The sequence below is a fragment of the Leucoraja erinacea genome, chromosome 38 (assembly GCF_028641065.1).
Source record: "Leucoraja erinacea ecotype New England chromosome 38, Leri_hhj_1, whole genome shotgun sequence".
Lineage (NCBI taxonomy): Eukaryota > Metazoa > Chordata > Chondrichthyes > Rajiformes > Rajidae > Leucoraja > Leucoraja erinaceus.
Window position 1 is genome coordinate 7,789,669 of NC_073414.1, and position 16,251 is coordinate 7,805,919.

At 41.2% G+C, this 16,251-nt stretch overlaps 1 protein-coding gene across 1 annotated transcript in view; it reads left to right on the forward strand.

The window, feature by feature from the left end:
- The window catches only part of timm50 (translocase of inner mitochondrial membrane 50 homolog (S. cerevisiae)), a 108,442-nt gene that overhangs the window by 20,972 nt on the left and 71,219 nt on the right, over positions 1-16,251 (forward strand). Inside the window, 1 exon segment of the mRNA XM_055663784.1 lies at positions 2,575-2,606. Coding sequence (XP_055519759.1) covers positions 2,575-2,606 — 32 coding nt within the window.

Consider the following 16,251-nt stretch of genomic DNA (forward strand, 5'->3'; position numbering starts at 1 on the left):
ATAGTTGGCATAACTAATGGGTAATGCATGGCATAAATGGCCAAGAATTACAATGTCATTCTTTTTTACATCAGCATTTCCCCAATTTAACACCATTAACATAATAGAACTGAAAATAAAAACTGGCATTCGTGCCATTCATTTCTTCTGTACTTTTTAACTAGTAGATTTCTCCGTTTCATTGGCCTCCACCACTTCAGGAAAGCTATTTGCATCCTCTTCCACGAAATCAGAAGGAAAAATATTTTTGGTTAATTGCTCTGATGTTTCTTTTCCCCAGCAATCTTTTAGTTTTGACATTTTTAGAAAGTATTATAGTTCACTTTGATATTTCTTGAGTTTATTCTCATACTTTTTAGATTTTACAGTTTAGAGATACAGCACAGAAACAGGCCATTTGGCCCACCTTGTCCGCACCAAACAGCGATCCCCACACACTAGCACTATCCTACACAGATGCACCAAGCCAATTAACCTACATACATGTATTCCTTTGGAATGTGGGAGGAAACCGAAGATGTCAGAGAAAACCCACGCAGTCACGGGGAGAACTTACAAACTCGGTTCAGCTAGTCCCTGTAGTCGGGATCGAACCCGGGTCTCAAGCACCGTTAGGCAGCAACTCTACTTTTGCTTTCTTAATCCGTCTCTTGGCCAATTATTATTAAATTCTAAATTCTAAACACCTCCCAATTATCCCCCACTTTAGATCTAATTCTAAATTCATTCCTTAATGTTAGCCATTTTTTTATCCAACGTCTTACCTTTCAGCGAAGAACCCCAGCCTGTCCTTTTAAATTTTTGTTTTTAATTTAACAATAGACTTTATTCGATAAAGAAATATATACAATACATGACCCATACAAAACCATCCAATATTCTCGGAGGCTATACATACATACAATACAGTTTCCCAAAATCATAATTTTACCCCCCACCCTTGCCACTCATGTGGCCCACTGGCGTGGAATCCCTTCCCTTATTTTGAGGGGCGTCTCCACCACACCCTGTCCCCCATGTCCAGCAGCGGAAGGACCCTAGACTGTGGTCCTCCCCCACCGAGCCTTGGCGTTGGTTGCACCGAGCTTCAGTGCGTCCCTCAGCACGTGCTCCTGCAGTCTGGAGCGGACCAGTCGGCAACATTCCCCGACGGACATCCCGCTCCGCTGGGTGGTCAACAAGACTCTACAGACCATAGAGCATCTTTCACCGAGTTGATGACCTTCCAGCAGCACTCGATGTCACTCTCTGAATACGTCCCTGGGAACAGTCCCTAAATCACAGAGTCCTCTGTGACAGAGCTGTTCAGAATACCTAGCCAATTCATTCCCCATCCGGACCACTTTTGCCCAGTGGTTCCCTGCTGCGCGCTGTTCTAATAGAGCAATCTTTGTTTATGCAGCTGCACCTTGTGATTTCAAACTTGTAATTTAGAGTACAATGAATGAATTAAATTTATTAGATGATATTTGAACATTTTAATGCTTATAATTATGCCCATCTTCATCTAGAACCTTTTAGGACACACTAATATTATATTGGGGGGGGGGGGTATTGGATATCAAAGAGAGGGTCTTGGTGGTATACAAATTATTTGTCATCCATGGGGTCTATGCCGTATTCCTGGTGGAATATAACAAATTAGTTCACACACGGGATGGTGGTATATGGACCAAACTACTATCAAGGATGGTGGTATATGGAACAAGCTACTAACAACGCAGTAGCCTTTTAAAAAAACATTTGGACAGGTATATGGAAAGGACAGGTTTAGAGGGATATGGGCCAAACGCAGGCAGGTGGGACTAATGTAGATGGGACGTTGGGCTGAAGGCCTGGTTCCATGCTGTAAGACTATGACTCTAGTGTAATTGTGAGGAGAGAATGACTAGGCCAAGGTTATTAAGAATCAGGGAGACTAAAAGCAGAGTTATTCACATAAAATTAAGGGGCCTTGACTGAGTGCTTAGGAAGAGTGTGTTTCACTTGAGGGAAACTTGATAATTGCAGATTGGAGGTAAATTCATTGAGAAGGATTAGAGAAGCGCTGAGGGGAAATGTTTTCACCTGAAAAATGATGAGACCTCCAACCCAACTTGACAGGATGAAGGCATTCACCCTCATTGTAGATTAAACATTGTCTGGAAAATCCCAAACTTGCACGGCAATGAGCTGAGTGGAAGTTACCTAGGAAGTTCAATGTTTGGCTGGAAAGGATACACCTTCTGTGCTGTAAATTTCCATTCGTCTTTTCCAATGGACAAACTAAAGTGGGCTTAAAATATAAATGACAAACGCAAAATAAAAGAAGATTTCCAGTTGATGATAAGGTTTAAATTAAAAAGGAATACAAGATGCAATTATCCCAAAAGGAAGCAAGATTGCTTTGAATGAGATATCTTGATGAATTTTGTTATTGATGGATGCCAATTAAAAATACTTAAATATGTGAATATCTTTTCAGTTGAATTCTTCAAACTCTAATTGTTTGGTATTATTGAAAATTATTAAAATTATTTTTTCCTTCCTCTCTCTTTTATCTCCCTTTCCAACAACCACAACCCTCTTTTACAGGTAATAATTCAACGGATGAAACTGGAAATAAGGTAGGAAACCATTCATTGTCTGATAACATTGGGTGAAGGGCTGCTGGGAATTCTGTGCCCAGGAATATACTGTTATCCTTAGAACTTCTGATTGTAAATTGTAACAGATAAGATTCCTGTCTGGCAGGAGATGAGTCACTTCCGTTTCATATGGCAAGCTGAGAATCAGGGCATTAAGAGATATAATTAAAATCATTTTCACTGTCTACTTTTGCTTTTTCTTTCGGACCCGCCAACCAATCCCTTCAGGCTGTTTCTACCACGTAGACTCTTATCTTTGGTGATGATTGCACAGTTGCAAGTCTGCTCCAATGCCATCTCTTCTCTTTGATCAGCTGGCAGTAGCTGCAGACTAGATTTATTGTGTGTTCAAAGATAAAACATGTGGTTCTGGCACAGTTGGCTTTCCAATTCAGTGGTGAGTGTTCCCCCTCTTTTTCTTTAGCAGGACAAATTGGTCTTATTTCAGGTGTACTTAACCTGAGAGAAGGTACAAGATCGATTCTTGAGATTAGCCTCTGGGTTGCTTTGGAATTCACATATCCACTAAATGTCAAGTCCATATCTGGGATTTGTAGGCATCGATGCTGGAAATTGAATTAGTTTGGAAAAGAACATGAATCAATTGTAAAGAGCCTGACGGCAGCTTCCATTTACACGATAGCTTTTATATACTAGGTAGCTGATGCAAAGCAGGGTGGTAATTTGGTGTAGTCGATTGTAAAGAAATTTCAGAAAGAATACATAGGTCGGGTTAATAGAATATCAAATGTAAAAACATGAGGTATTTACTTTGGTAAAAAGAAGAAAAACAATGTATTAAATTAGAAAGTGTGTGGCATTAGTGTCCTTGTATATGAATCACAGGAAGGTATGATAAATCGTAAGGTAAGCAGAAGATAGATACAAAATGCTGGAGTAACTCAGTGGGGCAGGCAGCATCTCTGGATAAAAGGAATGGGTAACGTTTCGTGTCGAGACTCTTCTTCAGGGTCTCGACATGAAATGTCACCCATTCCTTCTATCCAGAGATGCTGCCTGTCTCACTGAGTTCCTCCAGCATTTTGTGTCTATCTTCGGTTTAAATCAGCATCTACAGTTCCTTCCTACACAGTGAGGTAAGCATTATGTTGCAATTAATTCCTTTGGGATTTACATACAAGCATAAAGATGTAGCACGCCAATTACCTAGGGTTCTGGTTAGAGCATGCCTGGAATATATGCAGGTTGCCACCTGTGTAAGGATGAGCATACGATAGAAGAAAATAGAATGGAAATTAATCTTGGGATGGAGGGGAGGGCAAGGGGGAAGGGTGAAATTCAAAATAAAGGCTGGCCATTCAAGACTGAAATGAAATGAAATTTCTTTACTCTGAAGCCCCTGTCTTAGGAAACCTGAACGGAAACCTCTGGAGACTTTGCGCCCCACCCAAAGTTTCTGTGCGGTTCCCGGAAGTTGCAGGTAGTGGAAGCAGGTAGGGAGACTGACAAAAACCTCCGGGAACCTCTGGGAAAAGTAAGAAATGTTGAGGTTTGGGTTGGAGTTTTGAGAACTCAGGTCTTGGTAGCTGTAGGCATGATCACAGGCAGAGGACTGAATAAATTCAGGAATGAACTGCCGGCTTGATGGATAATTTAGATTGAAGTCTGATTTAATTTAGATTAAGTTATTATTATTATTATTATTATTATTATTATTATTATTATATAGATTAAGTTATTATTATTATTAATATAAGATTAAGATTAGATTAAGAAGTTAGATTTAATTTAGTCTGAAGAAGGGTTTCGGCCCGAAACGTCGCCTATTTCCTTCGCTCCATAGATGCTGCTGCACCCGCTGAGTTTCTCCAGCAATTTTGTGTACCTTCGATCTTCCAGCATCTGCAGTTCCCTCTTGAACACTGGATAATTTAGATGCTGAGTTAAGGATGGGAAATGAGGATCATCAGGTAGGAAAGTGTAGGATTGTTCATGGTGTTACTGAATGTGGCGCATGCTCAAGAAGTAGTGTAGCCAATTGTTGCATTTGTTTCTTCTGTCAGGAGCACAGATATCTAAGTGTGATTTATGGGCCTGTCCCACTTAGGCGATCTTTTGGGCAACTATAGGCGACTGCCACAAAATTTTCAACATGTTGAAAATTCTTCGGAGATAGTGACAACAATTTTTGTTCACATAGGTGTTGGTTGTCTCCAGTTGTCGTAGGTGAATTCCATTAAAACTAGTCCCCGGCAGTCGCCTAAGTGGGACAGGTCCTTTATTAGGGCGGAAGATAATAGAGTGAGAGAATTGAGACCTTGGATGGACTGAACACAAGACAGAATTTTAAAGTAGGAGCTATTCAATAAAGAGTCGTTGTGGCGAAAATAGGGATAATGAGTGAATGGGACTTGATGTCTGTTAGCGTGCAATGAATTATTAATTCATGAATAATTATTAATTACTAATAATTATTGAGGACAATTATTACTTTAACTATGAAAGCTGGAATCACCTTTTTTCGTATCATTTCATCCCTGTATCAAAAGCAAATGCAAAATGCAAACAGCATTTAAAAAAAATCTTCATAGGACATTACACAGCTATTTTGTCGACAACCAGGACACAGTGACCTGTGGGAACTAAATTAACCTAATTCGCTCTGCGGCCCACTTACAGATTGTCGTGACATAATACTGCAGTGTGCTGAGCCTTCATATTAAGACTTGGAAGTGCTTTGACACTTAGGGTTTAATTATCTTTGCTGGTCAGAAAAGATCAGATGCACACTGTGAGAAGTGTGGCTTCTGGCACACTCTTCATAGCACTGTGAAAAACACCTTTTTCCCTTTGAGTTAGCGCAAATCATCAGCAGTAGTTTGCAAGCTGGTGCAAACAGACAGGAAACATCAAATTCTCTTTCTCATCCAGTAGTTCACAGGCTTATAGCACATTCCCACAGCTTCACCGGTAGCAATCTTAGGTGAAAGTTTGACTGAACTTTTGCAGTGCTGTCACCTTGTCCACCACTCTGGTGGGATTCAACTTGAGAGAGTTTCCCATAGACACATGCTGCAACTTTTAATTTATCCTATCATAGGTAATAAGGAGATATTTATAATATAGCATAGGAAGCCATTCACCTCATCATACTTTTATTAGCTTTCTGAGAGTTTACAGTTAATCCCACTACTCGGAAAGGTTTTCTCACTTGTGTCATAGTGAATCTTTTGGATGGTACACTACAGCAAGCTCTAGATTGTTGGTGAATTGCACACTGGCATAGAAATTGAGCTTTGCAAGTTCTACTTCTTCTTGCGTTTGAGGCAGCAGAAGTCTGCAGCAGGCAAGTTCAGTAAACATGGTATAAGCTAAGGACTGAGAAATAGAATTGATGCCAAATGGGCATGATCGCATAGAACAGTGACATACCCTCAAGCGCTATTCCCATCTTTAATGTCAGTACTTTTCTTTTGCACTGAACCTTTAAAAATATCTAAAATAATAAACTTAGTTTGAAGATTTGCTACCATTAGGTGCGGATGTTGTTCCAGGAATGAATGAATGATTGAATGAATGAATGAACGACTGATTGAATGAATGAATGAATGAATAAGGAATGCACTGCAGATACCTTACTGCCTTGCACATTTGTATAAAAAAACCTATATCACCCTTTGCTTAGAATTCTATTGGTGGTTGAAAGGAGGAAAAAAGCAGCGGGTAATATTAAGTTATTTTATCTTGGAAATGTAATTCTGATAATTGGAGATACTTAACTTGAAGCATGTATCTGGGTTGGTCCGTAACAGCTGCCTCAGAGTTCCTCGTTGGGCCGATGTTAAATTTTGTTTGTCCTGCAAGTACCTTGGATAATTTTGCATTACTAAATTCATTATTTAAATATAAGTTGCTGCTGTGCTCTGAATCAGTCTGTTCTTCAGCAACTGTTGTATCGCAATGGATTTGATGATTCTGTGAAGGCCTTTGTTAATGCAGATTGTTGTGAATTGACTGCTGGAGGCCTGGATCGCCTCAGCGCAGAGGGAGAACAAGGAGGGAAGGGACAGAGACTTTAAGACTTTTCCCTTCCACCACAGTGAGGAGGTGCCTGGTGAACTCACTGTGGTGGATGTTAAATTTGTGTTTATTGTGTGTTTTGTTATTTTTTATTATATGTATGACTGCAGGCACGAAATTTCATTCAGATCGAAAGGTCTGAATGACAAAGGATACTTTACTCTAAACTGAAAAATTTTATCAGGTTATTTACTAAAAGTCGTGCTATTGAATTTGGTATATAACTAAATACAGTGTAGTTTCCACTTTCATATTTAGCAGGCTTCTCCTGTTATAAGCAGATAGATAACATGTAGGCTTGTACTTTTTGATAACTTCCACAACATTATTAATGGACTGCTTTATGAAAAAGGAAAATCAATATATTTCCATTGTGCACCTTTCAGGAATGAAAGATATGCCAGGGAGCCAAAAAACATGCATGGGTTGGTCCCAGCTGGTGAGGTTACCTGCGCAGGGCTTTGGGCTAAGGATTGTAAAAGTCAAGCGGGGTTCTTGATCCCACTTGCTCCAGTTAAGAGATTTGCAATCTTGCATCTTGTACAGACAAAAATCTTGAATGCTTGTTGAAGGTGAACCTATTGGCGGGATGCATTATGCTCATAGAACTTTATGCCAGCAGAATTAGGGCATTTAAAGATCACTTAGAATCTGCTGAAAGCATGATTTTGTTGACTTGAGTGAAAACTGAAAGTTCTCCTCGGTTCACCTGCAGCTTGTATTTCACATGTGCCTGGGGTGAGAATGTTAACACCCAATTCACAGCGCCACATTATCCTCAGCACATGCCAGAAACAAACCATTAGGTGAGCCTGTGAACCTTGGTGCTACCTAAGACTCGGAAGTGCTTCCATTGGGCAGCCCTTTGATATACAGACACTTTGAAATGCTGACCAGCCATCAAAGGGAGTGCTTTGATTCCCACTGGCCATAATTACAAGGAGTTCCCATCACTGAAAGAGTTTCCCAAGAGCTTGCTCTTTTGTAAAAGGATATATTGATCTTTGGTGTTTACCCTGGGAATCTAGCATTGCTTGCCATCATTTCAAATAATAGACTTCTGCAGAGTTGCAGTGTCAGTGACGGTTTGTTCATGCCCACCATCTCAATGGAACCTTCTAACTTAGTTGAACACCTAATTTTATTTAATTTTCTTTTCTTTCCCCATTCTCTGTCGTAGAGCCCTGTACCCTACCCCACCAGTTTTGTGAAAATAATTGATTTGGGTCCCTATTCCTGTCACCAATGGATCTGGGGAACCAAATTCAAAGTTTAACATAGAACAGTACAGTACAGGAACAGGCCCTTTTGCCTACAATGTCTGCACTGTACCTGCTGCCAAGTTAAACAAATTGCCTCTGCCTGCACGTGATCCATATCCCACCATTCCCTACATATCCATATGCCTTTTTAAAAGCCTCTTTACTGCCACTATCACATCTGCCTCCAAACTGGCAGCGTGTTTCAGGCACCCAACATTCTGTGTGATTAAAAAAACTTGGCCCGCACATTTTTACCAGAATGCTGTCTGGATTAGAAGGTTTCAGCTACAGGGACAGGTTGAGTAGACTTGGATTGTTTTCTCTGGAACGTCGGAGGTTGGGGGGAGACTCGTGAGAAGTATCTTCAATTACGAGAGGCATAGATAGGTCCTTTTCCCCCAGGGTGGAAATGTCCAGAACTGGAGGGCATAGCTATGAGGTGAGAGGGTGAAAATACTGTGGAGATGTGCGGAACAAGTTTTTTTTTTTACACAGATTCAGATTCAATTTTAATTGTCATTGTCAGTGTACAGTACAGAGACAACGAAATGCATTTAGCATCTCCCTGGAAGAGCGACATAGCAAATGATTTGAATAAATAATAATAAGTGTCCGGGGGGGGTGGTGATTGGCAGTGATTGGCAGTCACCGAGGTACGTTGTTGAGTAGAGTGACAGCCGCCGGGAAGAAGCTGTTCCTCGACCTGCTGGTTCGGCAACGGAGAGACCTGTAGCGCCTCCCGGATGGTAGGAGGGTAAACAGTCCATGGTTGGGGTGAGAGCAATCCTTGGCGATCCAAAGCGCCCTCCGCAGACAACGCTTGCTTTGGACAGACTCAATGGAGGGGAGCGAGGAACTGGTGATGCGTTGGGCAATGCGTTGGGCACAGACGACGGTAGGCCTGGTAAATGCATCACCAAGGTTGGTGGTGGAGGCAGATATGATCGTGGCGTTTAAGAAGCTTTTAGACGGGCTCATGGATTTGCAGGGAATGGAGAGATATGGATCATTTGCAGGCAGATGAGATCAGTTCAGCAAGCATTATGTTTGGCACAAACATTGTGGCCCATTCCTGTGTTGTACTGTCCAATGCTCTGTTATCTCCCCCCTCACCTTAAAGCTATGCCCTCTAATCCTTGACATTTCTACTGTGGGAAAGTGGTTCTGACTACCATATCTATGGTTCTCATAATATTATATACGTCTATCATGTCCCCCCTCAACCTCTGACATTCCAAGTGAAAACAATCCAAGTTTGTCCAACCTCTCCTTACAGGTAATACCCTCTAATCCAGGCAGCTTTCTTCTGTACTCTCTCCAGAATTCCTGTAAAGGGGCGACCAGAACCTCACACAACACTCCAAAGTTAGTCTAACTACTTGATTGGGAGGGCAGGGACTTTCACAACATTTAAGAATTATTTAGATAAGCACTTGAATTGGTGTAGCACAAGTCTTACTGAAAAACATGCTTTGTCTAAATTAATGTATTCACCAGCCAGAAATGATAAAAGTCCAATAAAGCTATTCCAACCGCAAATATATTGTGGAGCAAGGGGGAATAAATCTGTCTCACTGGAAAAATGTTTCCTATTTCATTGTTCCCAACTCTTTGATGCTAGAAAGATATTATGACCCATTCTATTTCCCCTTCTGCTGCCAGAGTCATTGGGTCTTTGCTGGGTTGCAATTCCACAGATGTTGGATCTTCGGTGTCTTGCCCAATTGTGCAAAATGGCTTTAATCCATAAAGTTATAGCTTCTATAAAACTTATTTGCTGTAATATTGCAGTAAACCTTGATTTACCACCAATCTGGACACACTGCAGCAGAGCCACTGTCGTGCCGCTGCCGATCGGAACGCCTGTTGATGTTTAGTAGAGAGTAGAGTGTTTAATTTGTTCATGATATATGTATTTTTATTTCTATTTATTTTTTACTGCACACTGAATGGACACTGGTTGAGCAACGTTTTTTGTTTCCTCTGGGTATGTGAGTACTCAGGAAAATGACAATAAAGATATACTATACTATACTATTTCATGAAAATTCCTTATTTATATTTTGCGTTAGTTAAAACTGACAGTGGAGACTTGCAATTGAAGTCTGAAGAAGAGTCCCAACCTGAAACGTCACCTTTCCATATTCTGCTGAGATGTTGCCTGACCAGCTGAGGTTACTTGAACATTTTATGTCTAATTGAATTTGAGATCCTTGACACTGCTAGAAATGCTGGTCAAGAAGGCCAGAAGCTAATTGCAGATGGAGGCCCATAGGTCAGTCCAGAAATTTAGGGATTCACTATATTGCAGTGTTGAAGGCTGAGCCATAGTCAGTTTTTTTGCACAACTCAGATATTGCAAAACAATCTTGTACCATTTGCACTTAGCATTATATTTATTACTGTACATATATACAGTTTACACCGTGAGTTCATGTGAACCAGGGATTTCATTGCACCCTGGTGTATATAACGCCAAACTAATCTAATCTAACCTACATAACAAAATCCTCCTGCTTCCGCAGTGATCTCAGAGAATATGAAAATCTTTGAAGTATGATAGTGATTGCTTGGTCTGAGCTGAAAAGTAGAAGATGGTTAGGCTGAATATGAGTGGAGTTTTAAGTCACAGAAGATGATTTTTATGAGAGCTTTCTTGGCATCAGGATATGTAAAGCTCCAGCAGCAGCATTTCTGGACCATGATCAGAGTTGGGAGAAAAAGTATTGCATAATGTAAAACAGGCAGCACTCAGTTAGATTAGCAGAGGAGATAAAGGTGATAATGTGACAAAATTAAAGAGCTGTTGGTTTTACGTTCTGAGCTCATGTCCTTTCGTTAAATTTTAAGGAAGAGCTTTGTGTGAAGGAGTTAAAAGTGGTCTGTTTTTGGGAATAGTTTGATAAATTGTCAAATTCTAATATTTCAATTCGCTGATTCGCAATTGCCCTCAAAACTAAACCGAAGTTGTTTTTGTTTCTGTGTAGAAATTGCGCACAATCCAGTTAACTGCCTTTAGTGAAACATTATACATACTAATCATTGTGGATCAGATGTAAACTTGTGAATCTAACCTCACCATTAATTAGATTTGGCTCTTTGAGAAAGCTGCAGACACTGTAAATAGGAGATGGCATTAATGTTGTAATACTTGGCTACTTGCCCTCGTTAGAAAGATGGAGAAGTAAAATTCTGAAGTCTTGTAAATGTTGTTTGTGAAACGTTGTGCCAGGCTTTATTACAGGAACAGCTTTGATAGTATACAAAACACTTGAAAAGTGTTGGTCAAGCAATGCTGGCATCATGTGTAGGAAGGAAGTGCAGATGCTGGTTTAAGCTGAAGATAGACACAAAATGCTGGAGTAACTCAGCGGGACTCTGGAGTGAAGGAATGGGTGACATTTCGGGTCGAGACTCTTCCTCAGACGGAAGGAAAGGTCTCGACCCGAAACATCCCATTCCTTCTCTCCAGAGATGCTGCCCGTCCCGCTGAGTTACTCCAGCATTTTGTGTCTAATGCTGGCTTCATGACCCTTAATGCTGAGAGTACTATCTGACATGATATGGGGAAAGAATTTTCATTTGAAAAAAAAATTCTATTTGTAAAGAACGGGCCACAGATTTGTCCATGTTTATTCATTATTCCCTGCGCAGCAATGGGTTGGTGCCAAATGAACAATGAGCTGTAGCCTAGACATGGTGCTTGGATTGTTCACTTGCAGCTAGCTGGAAATTTGCATAGCTGAGAGGCAGAGGAGCAAACCCTGGGGAAGATAGGTACAAGAATTGAAGATGCGTGGAGGAAGGAAATCTTGTTCACTAAAATGCAGAAAACTGTGGTTTGAAATATTAAGCATCTGATTTTGGGGGATTTCTTTTCAGATAAACCTCAACCAATGTTTATAACCCCAAACAACTGAACCTAAGACGTTGATTCCTTATTATTATTTTATACTGTAAAATATGGAGTTACCTAGTGTAGGTATCTATTGGAATATCATTTATCCATGCGAAGTATGACTCTGGTATGTTTTCCCACATAGAAACATAGAAAATAGGTGCATGAGTAGGCCTTCGGCCCTTCGAGCCTGCACCACCATTCAATATGATCATGGCTGATCATCCAACTCAGTATCCTGTACCTGCCTTCTCTCCATACCCCCTGATCCCTTTAGCCACAAGGGCCACATCTAAATCCCTCTTAAATATAGCCAATTAACTGGCCTCAACTACCTTCTGCAGGAGAGAATTCCAGGGATTCACTATTCTCTGTGTGAAAAAAGTTTTCCTCATCTCGGTCCTAAAAGATTTCTCCCTTATCCTTAAACAGTGACCCCTTGTTCTGGACTTCCCCAACATCGGGAACAATCTTCCTGCGTGTAGACTGTTTCTGGACTGCAGTTTCCCAGGTGTCCCCTGTCACTCGGCTACATTTCACAGTTTAGTTTAGAGAGACGGCGTGGAAACAGGCCCTTCTGCCACTGAGTCCGCACCCACCAGCCGTCCCCGCCTTTGAACGTATGTCTTTGGAGGAAACCGGAGCACCCGAAGAAAACCCACAAGTCACAGGGAGAACGTACAAACTCCGTACAGACAGCACCCGTAGTCAGGATCGATCTTGAGTCTCTGGCGCTGCAAGGCAACAACTCTACCGCTTTGCCACCATGCTTGTTGATACTTGGCATGAACATAAACCTAATTTTGATGTGGTCTTGCTGAAGACAATTGGAATTGGAGACATCAGCTGAAAGAATTTTTTAAAATTGCCTCTAGCCCAGGGCAAACAGACCAATTTAAACACCCCTATTGCTTAGCCAGCTGACAATTCAGGCTGAATAAATGAAGCTGAGATTTACTGTCTGCATGGTATCATTATGCAGTTCATTTATTCACAAAGGTAAAATTGGTCGGCTGTTCATAATGTTTCCACTCATTCCATTTTGGCAGCAGCAGGTGAGACAATTTAGGTCCAGCCATTTTGATTTGCTCCATGAGATACCAGGAAGTGACTGCGAGCAATGGATACAATAAAGACTGGACAATATCCCAGTTGTAGCATTGAAGACATGAGCTCCAGAACTAGCTGCATCTCTAGCCCAGCTATTCAGTTCCATCACGATACTGGCATCTACCTGGTTGCTTCACGAAAAGCAAGTCGGACCCAATCCTGGATAATTAGCAGACTATAGATTATCGTTCATCAGCAAAGTGATAGAATGTATCAATGATGTACCATCACCTAACACTGGTCACCAATAACTTGCCCGCCGTTGCTCAGTTTGGACCTCTTAGCTCCAGACTTCATTATTAGCCTTGTCCAATCATTGACCAAAGAGGTAATTCAAAAGGTCCGGAGATAGTGATTGCCCTTGACATCAGTGTGGCGTTTGAGTGTGTATGACATCAATGAGCCTGATAAAACTGAACTCAGTTAACATCAAGGGGAAAACATCCCAATTGTTGGAGTCATACCTTGCAGGAAAAAAATATGCTTATAATATTGGAAGTCAATTATCTAAGCTTGAGGTTAATTATATCAGGAGTTTCTTGGGGCCTATTCCTCACCATTTGACTTACTTGATCATTGGTCTGTCTTCCATCAAGAGGTCAGATTTGGAGGCATTATCGACGGTTGCATGATGTTTAATTGCATTAACTACTTCTCAGCAAATGGACCAGTGCATGACTGCATGCACCAAGACTCAAAGCATCCAGGTGTGAATTGATAACTGACAAGAAATGGTCATGCAATTAAATTGCTTGGCATATTTCCTCCTAAATAAGATCCAACATCTACCCTTGACTTCAGTAGCATTACCGCTGCTTATTTTCCCCAGAATCAATATGATGGAGGGGGGTCACTTAACTAGAAACTCAGCTGGACAAGCAAAATAAAATGGTGGTGAAAGGAGAAGACTACAGCATCTATGACATCTACAAGGCATGAAAGAAGTGTGATAGCAAGTTCTCTTTATATATCCAACAAAACCCAAGAATCTTATTATCCAGGCCAAAGCAGCCAACTTGTTTGGTACTCTATTCACCACCCGAAGCATTCCATTTCCTCACCACCACTGCAGAGTGGATATGGTGTTTACGTTATATAACATGTACCGTATTTACTTGCCCACATTACTCCCAGAACATCTCCTCAACCACGATCTCTTGAACCAAGAAGGGCAAAGGTAGCAAATATACTGGGAAACTACCTCTGGCAGGTTCCCCTTCAAGTTTCACATCAAACTGAGTTGGGAAAATATTACTATTGCTTCTTTGATGAAAGACCTTAATCCTAGAATGATCAATCCATCAACACTGGAAGTACCTTCACCAGATGGACTGCAGTGGTTCAATAAGATAGCTGACCATCATCTTCTCAATGGCATCCAGCCTTGCCAGTGATGCTTAGTTCCTGAAGAACAATATCAATAAAGAAGCAAGCATGGTTAGTTCAGCAATGAGGAGCTATGTTCTGATCAAACTTTTGGAATGAGGCTTAGAATCAACAGAAGGAATAGGGACAGCACGCTAAAGCTGTTAACATTCAGCAACAGAAACCCTAATTGAGCAATTTTAATGATGTAAGCCACAACCGGTTTATGTCAGCAGATGTGCGGTTTGTTGCCAGTAACTAAATTGAAACTAAAATTAATTCTTTAAGCCTTGCCGCAGATGATCTCAGAACTCTTTTGGCAATTGGCAGCGATGACTGTTCTAATTACCTATTGTCAAAAAGAAGAACAGACGCTGTTTGCAATGCTTCTGCTTAGTGTTTGAGTTTCCAGAGCTGTCTAATCATTTGCAGCCTGCTTTGCTTGTTTTTATGTCAAATTTATTAGTCAAGTGTGCTCGATATGGGACACATGGCAGTCTTCTGCAGTGTAAGAAAGTCAGACAGGGTGGGAAAACTGATGGAGATGTGATGTGGGAGGTTTCCTCATCACTTTTGAGTGTAAGGCTTAGAATCCACAGAAGTGAGAATACCAGCACTTTTAAGCTATTCGTTTTTTGAAGCGAGGGATCTTTATATATGCAGGTAAATCTCTTGGAGATATATCACTTCACAGCCCTTGTTCATTTGTTGGGAGCTGAACAAGGAGCTTGATGTGAATGTAGCACACGTTCACATTTAGATGTGAAAGCTTCTCTTTTGATCTTTGGCTTAACTCATGCCATCTGTATTTTGCAAATGGCCAATGGCCTTTTAGCATGCAGCACACTTCTTCCCGTATTCTGCGTAGGACATAAGGTGAAGAGATTGACGCTGAAGTCTAATTCATGCTCTTCTGTCGGATGCCGTGTTAATTGCCCACATGTCAGCTAGAGTCAATGCTCTACTTACTTTTTCTGTTCTGGCAGCCCTGCAGTTAGGGCATTACTGGATGAGATGAAGCTAGCGTGGGATACAATGGCATATGTACCCATGTTGGCAGAGTTTGCCATGTTTTCTCACAATTAGTTTAATGTCTAGATGTGGTAGCCCGGAACATTTGGAAGCTGGGTGAACCTTTGAGTGAGTGTGTATGTGTGTCTATTTGTGTGTGCGAGCGTGTGTGTGTGTGCGTGTGTTTAATTGTGTGTATTTGTGCGTGTGCGTGTGCGTGTGTGTGTGTATGTGTGTGCGTGCGTGTGTCTATTTGTGTGTGTGGGGGGGGGGAGAGGGATGGGAAGAAATGGAAGGGAGGGTATCAATAATTTTCATGATCTATAAGATAATGTTTTAGGTCGGGACCCTTCTTCAGACTGATAGTGGTGGAGGAGGGAGAACACTGGAAGGGAGGTGGGGTCAGGGTAATGCCCGCCATGTAATTGGCCAGCTTCCAACCCCTCCCCACCACAATCAGCCTGAAAAAGGGTCCCAAATAGAAAACTCACCTATTCGTGTTCTCCAGAGATGCTGCTGGACCTGCTGAGTTACTCCAGCACTTTGTCTTTTTTTGTATAAATCAGCATCTGCAGTTCCCTGCTGCATGAAATCGCCTATTTAATGCAGCATTGATGCCTGTTTTGTTGATCACTGTCCAGTAAAGAGAGTGAAAAGACAGTGATCTTCTTTAACCCAAGCGTTAAGATTAGTTGCTCATAAGCGCACGCAGTGTTTCTGGATTCGGTAGAAAATACTTTGCCAAAAAATAGCGATTTCAACAGCGCAGGGGGCTGCAGCCAAAATGGCAGGCAATAGCATTATTTGTTGGGAAGCATCCCAGGAACACAGTTCTGCAGAATTCATCCAGCATAATTGACCCACTTAGATAATCTGTGTACCCATTTGTTCATGTGAGCACAATACAAACTTAATTTCCTCTGTGAATTAATGAAGG